General features: G+C 40.5%; 1 protein-coding gene and 1 long non-coding RNA gene across 5 annotated transcripts in view; one reads left to right on the top strand and one right to left on the bottom strand.

The window, feature by feature from the left end:
- LOC119972572 (cytochrome P450 7B1) overlaps positions 1 to 12,718 on the top strand; it is a 366,395-nt gene that overhangs the window by 279,219 nt on the left and 74,458 nt on the right. For 2 of the 3 annotated variants that reach the window (XM_038809481.1, XM_038809480.1), the window contains 2 exons: positions 1,050 to 1,228; positions 5,802 to 6,303. In XM_038809481.1, coding sequence (XP_038665409.1) covers positions 1,050 to 1,228; positions 5,802 to 6,092 — 470 coding nt within the window. In that variant the 3' untranslated portion in view covers positions 6,093 to 6,303. Of the gene's footprint in view, positions 1 to 1,049; positions 1,229 to 5,801; positions 6,304 to 12,718 lie in introns of those variants that run through there. The other variant, XM_038809483.1, reaches the window with a different exon arrangement.
- Positions 1 to 12,718, bottom strand: part of LOC119972574 — a 90,774-nt gene that overhangs the window by 11,017 nt on the left and 67,039 nt on the right. The window lies entirely within an intron of this gene.

Here is a 12,718-nt window from a genome sequence, read left to right as displayed (position 1 = left end):
GGATTCGCAGTTGTGTTCTGGCTTCGTCACCAACAAACCGATTTGACTCTGCCTGATTATAGTAACGAAGGCAGTCCAAAAGAATATGCACAGACTCACTGTACGTCACATTGAATCACCGCGCTGACCACACAGAGCTGACCGAAGCTTCATTCCTTTAGACAAATGTACGCTTAAGGAAAAACCTCCTGCGAGAATGCATCCCATGCCACTTTATTTTCTGTGCACGCTGCAGCAGATTTAATGTTTACTGAAAGAACAGTTGCTGTTTACTTCGGATTAGCACTTGCAGGTTTTTTTTAAGCTTCCTTTTTAACAACGTGATGGTGCTTGGGATCGCGAGTGCAACTTTTTACCCAGTTCCCTTTAAAGTAGGTGGTGAGTTTTGCAAATATGTATCATCTAATGGATGTAACTCAATTTTTATGCTTTCACGTGATGACCAAAAAGAATCAAATTGCTAAATTCAGTATTCAGATATGCTGTTGGAAAGAAGTCAGTTTTGATTACAATGTGAGTGTTGCAACCTTAGACAGGAGCTACATGCTGATATGCATTCTATCAGAATGATTTATGCAAATTATGCACATTATTCCCATAGGAATTCTTCCTCAAACTGCCAGGATAAATTGCCGGAAATTAGCCATAAAATCTGTCGAGCAGGGAACAAAAGTTGAAGGCCACTAGGATAGCAAGGACATTGGGTTTCTGGAGCCTACTAGGATAGGGTGGTGCATTATTGTAAAGATTTTCGAATAGATTCTGAAAATCTGCAATTGCCATTTTTACTGGAAGGAAATCTTTTTTCTCTTTTTGCGTTGAAATTAGAAATTTCCATTGCTTAACTGAATATAGCCAATACATAATTCACTATGCTAATAATTTGAAGGATCTTCCCAAACTAAATTCTAAGTAAGTTTTGGATACCCAATAAGTGTATCGAGTCCTGAGACAGGACCTTACTAAAAGTCATGATGGTAACGCTGTTTTTTTTTTGTTCTCTCTCCTCATTCTTTCCTTTTGTCCATTTTTATTCTCCACGTCTTTAGGAAGTGCAATAAAAGAAAGCTTGCGATTGTGCAGTTTCTCTATGAACATCCGAACAGCCCAGGAAGATGTCACCTTAACATTTAAAGAAGAGCAAAGAGTCAAATTGAGAAAAGGGGATTGGATAGCCCTTTATCCTCACATTCTACACATGGACCCAGAGGTTTATGAAAATCCTGAGGTATGTGGTGCCTTGCCCATGTGGTGCTCATTCAATCCTGCGGCCATACAGCAACAAGCAAGCCTTTTGTTCTTGTGTGGCTATTGCTCTTTCTTGCAAAAAGAATCTCCCGTCTTTAGAATAGCGTGTGGTCGAAGACCTGCAGGTCATTGAATTTAGTGTCTCAATAGAGAATATGGGAATGAGATTGAGTAGTCTTGCTTTGAAAAGGATTAACATTAAACTGTGAATTGATTGGCTTGAAGTCAAGAAAACTCTCAGCTTTGTCAGGTAATGGATCACTTGACGACCCAGGAAAAGAAAGAATAAAGAACTGGGTCGGTAACAAATAAGCTGCACCGTTTAGATAATTGTGCCAGGGCATCATTGATTCCAAAGATTCCTGTAATAGCCATATGTTACTGCACGTCACTTCATACAGATTCTCCCTTTTCGCGATCAATTGGCGTGAACTTGAGATTGCGAAGCTGTTGCTCTGCGGTGAAGCTCTGAGGGTAATTGTGTCATCCCCTTGTATTTTTTTCCTGCAGCCAGAGTTAATGAATATCAAAGGCTGGAAATTAATCCACCATGGCACAGCCTTAATGTGGCTTCAGAGATTCGCCACCTGCATGCAAATTAAATGCAATCAGAGTCCACATTGCATTTGGTGGATTGTTGCTGGTACTAGCATTAACACTAAATTATGAGCTGAAGTTGGAAAGCGGGGATGACCGTTTCAGCAGCAGTGAACACTGCTGTCTTCTTTCTCACCATGACCTTCCCATGTACATGTGCACATGAATACATTAAATTCAGTTATTAGTATTAATTGATGGTTTTTATTCAAGATAAAAAAAATCAATCTGGCCAGCATTTAATTTAGTATATTACATGCTTAGTGCACTAAATCATGGTCAACCACCACTGAATACAAGGTAATATTGTTTAGTTCATGCATCCTAACATTAATACCCTTTCATAAATGTTGTCAGAATCCGTACACTCGATTACATTGATAGATGTTGTATGTACTGGTAGCTATGGGGAGCATTAAAATACAACCAAGAATGCTTCATGCCCGTCTCTCCAAGAAATAACAAAAATCATGCAGATTATTAAAAACAAACAGAAGTTTAAATCTGTAAAGTGATCTGAGGGTTCAGATGGTGGTTGTCAATTGTTCAATCATATATAATGTCACCTGAGCACTTGTTGTTTACTCTCAGGTAGTTATTTGTCTCTTACAATAGGTTTATTAATTCAAATTTACAAACTTATAATTTAATTGCTTTCAAATATATACCCAGGTGCTTGATTTTGACATTGAGGAAGAGAATTAAAAATAAAGACCTGGAAGGGATTATAAATCTGTCATTTATTTGAATGATTATGATGGTCATGGACCCTTTCAGTTTATAAACCTATCAGAATCCCAAGACTGAGAATATGGTATAAGAATATGCCAAAGCCCTAGTGTATTTCATAAATGAAGGAGCAAGGTCACAAAACTCAGGAAATTGCAAAAGAGGTAGTGGAAACCAGGATTTCGCCCCTCTCACATAGGTGTTGCATCAATTAAAATTCTCAAGGCCAAGATCTACAGATTATTTTGGTAGATAATGGTGAAAAAAGTGATTGGAGTAATGGCAGATGAATGGAATTTAAATATCAATGAGCCATAATCTGTTTGAATACCAGAACTGGGTTGAGAGGCTGAATGGCTGTATCCTATCCCTATGAGGTATGGAACTCAGGAGGGACAGTCATATAGGTTTCTTACATGAAAGTTTGTTTTAGGGCAGTTTATATCAGCTTGCTCCCTGAGAAATGTGGACAATGTGCAACAAAGTCTAGTATAGTATTGGTATGGTGTGTCTACAAATGTTTTGTTAAAACCTATAAGGAAACTTATATTTTTAATCCAGGGTGGTAGCCCTCTTTGATGCCCAATTCAAAGCACTGTGTTGTAGCAAACCAGAACACGTGGTAATTTAAAACCACGATTCTGAAAGGTCATTCCTTGCTATTTATGTTAGCGGTTACAGGGCTTCAGTATGTATGGTCTTACTGAAGTTAGTTTGAATCTACTTCATGTAGGAGGTACAAATTTATTTTGGCTTGTAAGGTTTTTTGGCCAATTGTGGAGCATGAATGCATGCGTGTTTACTTGACACTTCTGATTGCTGTTTCAGAATACTGACAAGTTATTATGGCAAAAATAGTTGTCATATCTGATTCTTGGAATGAATGCAGCTATATAACTTATTTTCCTATTGAGCGATTCATGGAATAAATTCATGCCCTATGTTTGTGTAAAACAAATACTTTGTTACCCACTTTTCTGGGTCACGTGCATTATGTAAGATTCATTTATTTCTCCGATATATCTGTCATGTACCCAATGAGTTGATTACTTATTCAGATGGAGCTGTTTCAATAGGTTTTAGTCACCAGTTATGACATTTGACCTGGAAGATAGCAATGCCTGACGGTACTACATACCCTTATATTTTTCTGCAATAATGCCTTTTTACAAGTCTTGCAATGTTTATGTATAGTCTATGAACAATTCATATATTTTAGTCTAATATCAGGCCAATTAATTTTGCTAGTTAGATCATTGGTCTCAGATATTTGGAATTATTCAATGTTCAAAGCACATATGTAATGCACAGCCAGATTAAAATTTTTATCATTGTCCTCCTACTTATGCAGTACCTAATATATTTAATTTGAGACCATGGCAAAGCTTGTGTTCATATTATGCTCGGGGGGTCACCACAAGGCCATTACTGCCATTAATTGATATGTTGTATAATTGGTATTACGTACCCAAAAGAATTTGTTTAAAAAAAACACCATTTGGATCATTTTACAAAAATGATTAAACTTCTAACCATTGAGGGCAGCACGGTGGCCTAGTGGTTAACACAACCGCCTCACGGCGCTGAGGTCCCAGGTTCGATCCCGGCTCTGGGTCACTGTCCGTGTGGAGTTTGCACATTTTCCCCGTGTCTGCGTGGGTTTCGCCCCCACAACCCAAAAATGTGCAGAGTAGGTGGATTGGCCACGCTAAATTGCCCCTTAATTGGAAAAAATAATTGGCTAATCTAAATTTAAAAAAAAACTTCTAACCATTGGAATACTTTATAAAGCACAGTAGTACAGTGGTTAGCACTGTTGCTTCACAGTGCCAGGATCCCAGGTTCGATTCCCGGCTTGGGTCACTGTCTGTGCGGAGTCTGCATGTTCTCCCTGTGTCTGCGTGGGTTTCTTCTGGGTGCTCCAGTTTCCTCCCACAAGTCCTGAAAGATGTGCTTGTGAGGTGAATTGGACATTCTGAACTCTTCCTCGGTGTACCCGAACAGTCGCTGGAATGTGGCAACTAAGGAATTTTCACAGTAACTTGATTGCACTGTTAATGTTAGCCTACTTGTGACCATAATAAAGATTATTATTAGATTATTATTATACAGTAGTGTTCTTTTGAAAGACCAGAGCTTAATTTTTTGAAAATGTAAAGATAATGTGACTCGAAGGCAAAAGAACATTGAGAACTGTGTTTTTGGTTCTTTTAAATTATTTTCAGTACAATATAAGTACCAACTCAGTTATGAATAACCATTACATTTAAGAGCAGCCTTCAAAACAACTTATTAAATGACTGTCTGGGCACACGCATCATAGATTACAGTACATTGGACAAAAATAACCTGGGCACACTACGATATTCAAAACCTAAAGTTACTCAAATATCTATGAAGACTGAATTAAATTGTTGCGTGCCAAGCACAGTGGCTTAATAAAATATCTGGCAATCAATAGAGAAGAGAGAAATCAAAAACAGAGAGTTGGAGAACAGATTGTGTTCTACTTCATGGTAGGCAGATTTGTATTTTCACAGTTAATCTGAATCTCCAGCTTTTTAGTGTCTTTTCCAAACTCTAATGAAATACCGTTGCTTTTTTTTGCATTTATTCAGTTGAGGCGACATCTCACAGCAACTGATATCTTTTTCAACTATCATATGCAGGTTAATGAATATATTTGAAACTGACAAACCTTTTCATGAGTTGTAAATTTAACAGCTTTATCGCTCAAGGTCCACAGAAGTGATTGTTTCATCAAAGCCACAATTGATGTTTTACTGTCAAATATTTTGAAGTGTAATTAAAACAGTTACATAAAAATAGTTTTGAAATGAAAAATATTTTAATTAATCTTGTTTTATTTACAATATTGTGCAACTTTCTCCCTTTCGCTTGATGTGACCCTTTTTATGATCATAATGCTAACAACTCCTTGGGGCACCTCACTCAATTGGCCATTCTGCACCTAGTGGCCAGGCCAGGAAGCATTGGCAGAAGATTTGGTTGTGCAAGGCACCACAGTCAAGGCCAATGTTCTTCTCACCTGATAGTCATACACATGCATTTTCCATTAGTGATCGCTGGATGAAATTCAGTAGAAAAGAAAATTGGACAGAGTGTGAAATGAGCCCATTTTCCACTACTGCCCAAAACCAATTTCAGTTCCTTACCATTTTATTTAAAGAGCTTTCTTTTCATTTTTATTTTGCATATATTTCCAGGTGTACAAGTATAACCGTTTTGTGGAAAATGGAATGGAGAAGACTGCCTTTTACAAGGGAGGAAGAAAACTTCGATATTATTTGATGCCTTTTGGTTCTGGATCCAGTATGTGTCCAGGCAGACACTTTGCAGTCAATGAGATCAAAATATTTCTCTCAATAATTTTGGCTTCATTTGATGTAGAAATAGTCGAAGGGGAAAAGTCAGTAGGACTTGCTAATGACCGTGCAGGTCTTGGCATCTTATTTCCAGATTCCGATGTCCAGTTCCGTTATAAATGGCATCAGTAAAGAAACATGCTAACATTTTGTTTTGTAACTGAGAAGGTGAATCAAAATTAGGGTTGCAATTTAATTCTCGTACTGAAGGATCAGGAATGATGCTTGCTGACTTTCACTGAATCAAATCTGGAAAATTCTATCGGCAGCACGGTAGCACAAGTGGATAGCAGTGTGGCTTCACAGCGCCAGGTCCCAGGTTCGATTCCCCGCTGGGCCATTGTCTGTGCGGAGTCTGCACGTTCTCCCCGTGTCTGCGTGGGTTTCCTCCGGGTGCTCCGGTTTCCTCCCACAGTCCAAAGACGTGCAGGTTAGGTGGATTGGCCATGCTAAATTGCCCTTAGTGACCAAAAAGGTTAGGAGGGGTTATTGGGTTACGGGAATAGGGTGGAAGTGAGGGCTTAAGTGGGTTAGTGCAGACTCAATGGGCCGAATGGCCTCCTTCTGCACTGTTTGTTCTATGGGGTATGTTACTTTCTGCCTTTGAGTTGAAAAAGAAAGCAACTTTTCCTTGTTTCATTTCTCCTTGTATTCACAGTAAAGAAAGATTCCTAATACAGTTCCAAACAATGTGTAACTTCCAGAACATCCTACCTAATGCTTAATTGCACTCGCTTGAGATAGAATAATTTGAGGAATCAACATCAAAGAGTGGATTTTCATTCAGCACAGACTTTTTTTAAGGATTTGAGCTGGGTGAGAGCAGCAATATTGGGCTGAAATTAGTTTTCCATGTACTGGAAAACTTACAGGGTCTCTAGCTTTTGAAAATGGGCATGGAGATCACAAGGGACAAACAAACCCAGGCCATTTCCTTCAGATGTAGGCAGCTGTCAAAATGTTTCCCAAAAATGTATTTCGGGATTGAAACATGCATACAGTGCTGAGCATGTTGCTAAGCGACTGCACACCTGAGCAGGGGGCACAGGATTGTGAGAAGTTTGCAAAAGTTAAGCTACTTGAGCTACTTATGTCTGCCTGTACCTCTGAACTGAGTGGTGCATTTTGAATGGAGCAGGTGCTAGCAGTTATTATAAAAAGTGGATTTGACCTGAGAATGACCCAATGATAGTACGACATGGCAAAGAGCAAGCTCCAGAGGGAGCCTTGGTGTAGGAGCAGAGACATCCTCTAGCCACAGAACATCTTGCAGACATACAATGCAAACAAAATGTGAGAGATAGCTGTGGAGGTCCATGTTAGTAATTTAGCCCCAAGGACCTGCAGATAGTGCCACAAGAGGTTCAATGATTTCACATGAGTGGCCAAGTTCAGCAAACATATCTCAAAATGCCATGTTCCACCAACTGTATCACTATCCTCACTCCATGTGCCACATCCCTACCCAAAATCTCACTCACCCAACACCACTCAATCATCATGGGCTGGATTCTCTGTCCCGCTGCGCCACATTTCTGTTTCAGCATGCGGGTGGGATGCTCCACTACCCCAGCTGGTCGATGGGATTTCCCATTGTGGGGAAGCCCCACGCCACCAGGAAACCCCGTACTGCTGGCAAAACGGAGCATCCCGCCGGCGTGGAATCCAGTCCCATATTCATAGCTTCTCATCGCCCCCTCCCACTCACGCCCACATCTCATGGATTGCAAACACTGGCTACATCTGCTCCAACCTGCAAGGAGCCTGGCATAAAAGTCCTGTCTTCATCCTGCTCAAAGGCTGCTAGTCTGGGGTGGTCGTGGGGCCCCGGTTGTTGGGGGGGCGTGATTTATACATGAGGGAGAACTGAACTGGGCCAGTTCAAACAGATGCCAAGTTTTGCTGCAGCAAGGGCATTAACCTTCAATATGGAAGTCACAAATTTATGGAGCAAACATGAATGTTCTTGAAGGGTGTAATACCTTCCATGATTTTAAATGCCCAAACTTTTCAAAATTAAAAAGAAACAGTTTAGAATTAAAATAAAATAAAAACTTCTAGTAGTTGCAATAGCTGTTTGTTGACAATCTCTCGGGGCTCTTTTTCAATCTTTGGCTGATTTTCACAAGCTTTATTTATCTCAGCCAGATAATTAAGTTCACAGTTTGATTGACAGCTTAAACAGTTTATTAAAGGAACAGCTATTTTTGATGTGGGGTTATGAATCGAAGTTTGTTTCTATGAGAGTTGAACCATTTGAGATTTAAAAGGTTTTGATGGGCCTTCATTAGCACGGTTTTATTATTGTGAAGGATGTATTACAATTGTGGGCCTTTATTTCATTTCATCGCAACATGACTCTTGTGGTCTGGCTATGGTGGATACTAGATGAGTTGACATGGAGGGTGTAAGGGCCAAGGGTGGTGGATGTGTTGGCATGGTTTTTCATTTGGTTGGCATGGAGCTAAAATGGGCCAATGGGGTGAGTGTGGCATGAATTAACATAAGAGTAGCATGTAACTGGCACGGAGAGTGAATGGGAAGGGGGCGTGTTGGAGTGGTTGAGAGTGTCGGGGGCTTAAAAGTTAAAAGACAAAGTCCCAGTTTCATCCAGGTACTTTTTAAAGGATTTGAGGCATAAACCTTGAGCAGAAATCTTGAAGTGAGAAGCAAGGCTTTTACCATGTGTCATATCACATGTTAGAAACATCAACTTCAAATAATATTACAAACACCAGTTTGGACCAAAAACTGCACTGTTGTACTGAAAATACAGGCACTACACAACCAAATTTTGTTACCGTAGAGTACAAAAAGAACAAATTTGTGTAAAACCTTTTATAAAAACCCTAGTTAAGCCTCAGTTGGAGTAATATATTGAATTCCGGTCACCAGTCTTCAGGAATGTCTACACCTTAACTAAAGTGGATATAGAAATTAGTTATGCGAATAGCACCGTGGATGAGAGATTTCAGTTAGGTAGAGAAAATAGAGAAACTAAGATTTTTTTAAAATTTAGAGTCTCCAATTCATTTTTCCAATTAAGGGGCAATTTCGTGTGGCCAATCCATCTACCCTGCACATCTTTGGGTTATGGGGGCAAAACTCATGCAAACACGGGGAGAATGTGCAAACTCCACACGGACGGTGGCCTAGAGCTAGGATTGAACCTGGGACCTCAGCGCCATGAGGCTGCAGTGCTACCACTGCACCACCGTGCTGCCCTGAGAAACTAAGATAATGGAGAAACTAGGATTGTTGTCTGTGGAGTAGAGAAGGTTAGAGGAGTTCTGATGGAGGTTTTCAAAAGAATGAATGGTTTTGAAAGATTAATTTAGGAGGATATAGATTTCAAGAAGTTGGCAAAAGAACCAGAGACAACATGAGCAAGAATTCTTTTGCAATAAGTTGTTATTATTGGGATGGTGCTGTTTACAGATCAGTGTGTCTTGAAGAAGTCTTTGTAGTCTTCTGTTGGTTAATTACTAGAACTATTTACACGTACAGTAATGGGCACAAGCTCGGAGCTTGTCTGCATGCTTAAGTGTCTACACATCTCGGTCATGAGCCTTCTTAGATCACTGTATGCAGTCCCACATGAACCTATATGTTTCAGACCCATATACTACACGTTCCCCAAGACTTTATCCAAAGTATTTGGAACTAGTTTGCTTCATGTCTCACTTTGTTATCAGTCCCATATGTTTATATTCTTATTACTACCTTATCACCCCACCTCCCCACTTCAAGTTCTTGAATTTAAATGTCCAGGCTGTCTGGAGGCCTTATAACCCTTCCATGTTGTGTTTGCAATTTTGTCTTAGAAGGGGTACCCTCTACCAGTGCTGGTTCTTCCTGTTAATCTGGAGGCTAACCTGGTACCTGGATATGCTTTCATCATTTTCTTTATTTCTTCATGTTGAACCACACTTGGTCGGCCTGGCTGTTGCATTGATGGTTAGTTACTGCTACTCTAACTAATTTCTTGCAGTGTGGATGAACATTGTGCTCACCTCCTTGTTGCTTCTTTTGATTTTTCCGTCATCATGTTCATTGTGGGCTGGCTGGAGAAGAGTGGTTCTGTGTGAGAAGAAGGTTTATGGTACACCCACCTCGGCTGTGGACGGTTGCTACCAGATTCCAGTATTTCTTGTGACTTTAGTATGCCAGCAGGAAATTGCAGCATGAAGAGAAGAGTTCAAAACTGAAGTCACCACCATGATACTCTTTATTTTTGTGTACTCAGGAACTTGCAGTTCTGTTTGGTTGACAAGAATGGTTGTCTTGACATCATCTGTCATCTTGAGGAGATCCAAAGCTATGCAGGCACCTCTGCTCAGGAGAGTGAAAGGCTGGTTGAGGATGATGTTCATCAGCTTGCTGATCTGTTTTTCACCATACATCAGTGTTTCCAGCTTCACACCAATGACAGGAAATTGGATTTTTCCAGCCTTGTAGAATGGTGTGTTCGCTGTTCAAAACAAGACATCTTTCAGTCATGGTTCTTTGTCCACCAGGATTAACACACAGGCTCCTTTATCTAATTTAAAATTTGTTAAATGGTCATTGACTGAAATGTCAACATTCCCAAATGAGAAACCAAAATATTCGACCTCGCCCAGGAAGCATGGCTGTGTGTTGCTGGGTTTGCAGTCTTGACCTTGTGGATCATCTTTGGGCCTTCCGTGGATTTCACAGGTTTTGCTTAGCACAGTTTGCCATAGTGTCCAATCTTTTTGCATTGCAAGTATAGGGCTGCACTTGCAGGGCAATGATGTAGCCTGGGGGCGCTTTACTCTACTACATTGGCATGGTCGTTCTGCTGGCCAGTTCAGAAATTGCTTTTCCTAGCCTGGAATATTCCTGTGTCTTTGTGGCCTGACAAGCTGGACTGAGTGTTGGCCTCGACACCATGTTTTAGCCTCTACCCTGAATATTATTCAGTGCTGCTCACTGAACTCACAGTGATTGTCTAACTATCTCGATTAACTTTTCCAGTGTCAGATCCTCCTTTGCTTGTCGGAGGTCAGAGAGCACACCATCTGTTATTCCTACCCCTATTCTGTCTCTGATGAGTTCACACTTTAAATCTCCACATTCACAGCCTTCTGTCACCCTGTACAGACCATTGATGAATGAATCAACTGCTTGCCCTGGCGTTAGACTCTCTTACCAAATTTAGCTCTTTGGACTACGTTATTGTTCCTTGGATTGAAATAAATGTTCAATCGTTTTAATACCTCTTCCAATTTTGCAGATGATTCATTAATTCCCTGTCTTACAATGTTGTTGTCTGCAATTGGGCCTGTTGAGTAAGGCAGCTTGTGCACTCAGAGACGAAGGGATTCCCCATGCTTGCCAGTTTTGGTGGACTCTGTGACATGCCAATGTTGGTCTTCTTGAAATCTTTTTTAACAATGGCTGCCTGGATCAGCTGCCTGCCAACTCCTTTAGTTCAGTTGTTTATTTGTACTCTGTTGAATCAGTTAAATCCAAACTGTTGAATCAGTTAAGACCAACCATAAGAAATAGGAGCAAAATTAGGCCACTCAGTCCATCGAGTCTGCTCCACTATTCAATCATGGCTGATATTTCTCTCATCCCCATTCTCCTGCTTTCTCCCCATAACCCCTGATCCCTTTATTCATCAAGAAACTATCTATCTCTGTCTTAAAGACACTCAGTGATTTGGCCTCCACAGCCTTCTACGGCAGAGTTCCACAGATTCACCACCCTCTGGCTGAAGAAATTTCTTCTCATCTCTGTTTTAAAGGATCATCCATTTAGTCTGAGATTATGTCCTCTGCATCTAGTTTTTCCTACAAGTGGAAACATCATCTCCATGTCCACTCTATCCAGGCCTCACAGTATGAATAGTTTCAATAAGATCCCCCTCATCCTTCTAAACTCCAACGAGTACAGACCCAGAGTCCTCGACCGTTCCTTATACAACAAGCTTTTCATTCCAGGGATCATTCTTGTGAATCTCCTCTGGACCCTTTCCAAGGCCAGCATATCCTTCCTTAGATACGGGGCCCAAAACTGCTCACAATACTCCAAATGGAGTCTGACCAGAGCCTTATACAGCCTCAGAAGTACATCCCTCATCTTGTATTCTAGCCCTCTTGACATGAATACTAACATTGCATTTGCCTTCCTAATTGCCAACTGAACCTGCACGTTAACCTTAAGAGAATCATGAACAAGGACTCCCAAGTCCCTTTGTGCTTCTGATTTCCGAAGCATTTCCCCATTTAGAAAATATTCTGAGCCTAAATTCCTCCTTCCAAAGTGCATAACCTCACACTTTTCCAATTGAATTGGAGTTTCTGGTTGTTTGTTACTGAGCTTGGAAGTTGCGATATCCCCAACATATTTAATTAATTTGTTTGTTTTTTTTGCTCGGTCAGATGCCATGCTTTTAGGCTCTGACTCAGGGATTGGGTTTTAGCGTTGTTTCAAACTTCACTTCTGACACTGAATTACATAAAATAGATCTCAGCACTTTCTGCAACCTGGCAGGTTTCGGCGATTCTGAAGCTGGACGTCCAAAGGAGATTCAATGGAGTCTTCTGCAGTAGTTAAGGAGTTTTAAATGTCTGCCTCCAGCTTCCAAGCCTTTCTTTGGAGCTCTGCCTGGCAATTTTCTCTCTGCACCTCTGCTTCTGGTCAGAATGCTTTGTTGAATTTTTCTCAGTCTTCCAGCATTGCAATTTGGGAGGGTGTTGGTTACTGATCAGATTTCTTTATAAAAAGTC

The sequence above is a fragment of the Scyliorhinus canicula genome, chromosome 10 (assembly GCF_902713615.1).
Source record: "Scyliorhinus canicula chromosome 10, sScyCan1.1, whole genome shotgun sequence".
NCBI classification, from domain to species: domain Eukaryota; kingdom Metazoa; phylum Chordata; class Chondrichthyes; order Carcharhiniformes; family Scyliorhinidae; genus Scyliorhinus; species Scyliorhinus canicula.
Note: the sequence above shows the minus strand (reverse complement) of the source record. Positions and strands in the feature narration are given on the sequence as shown.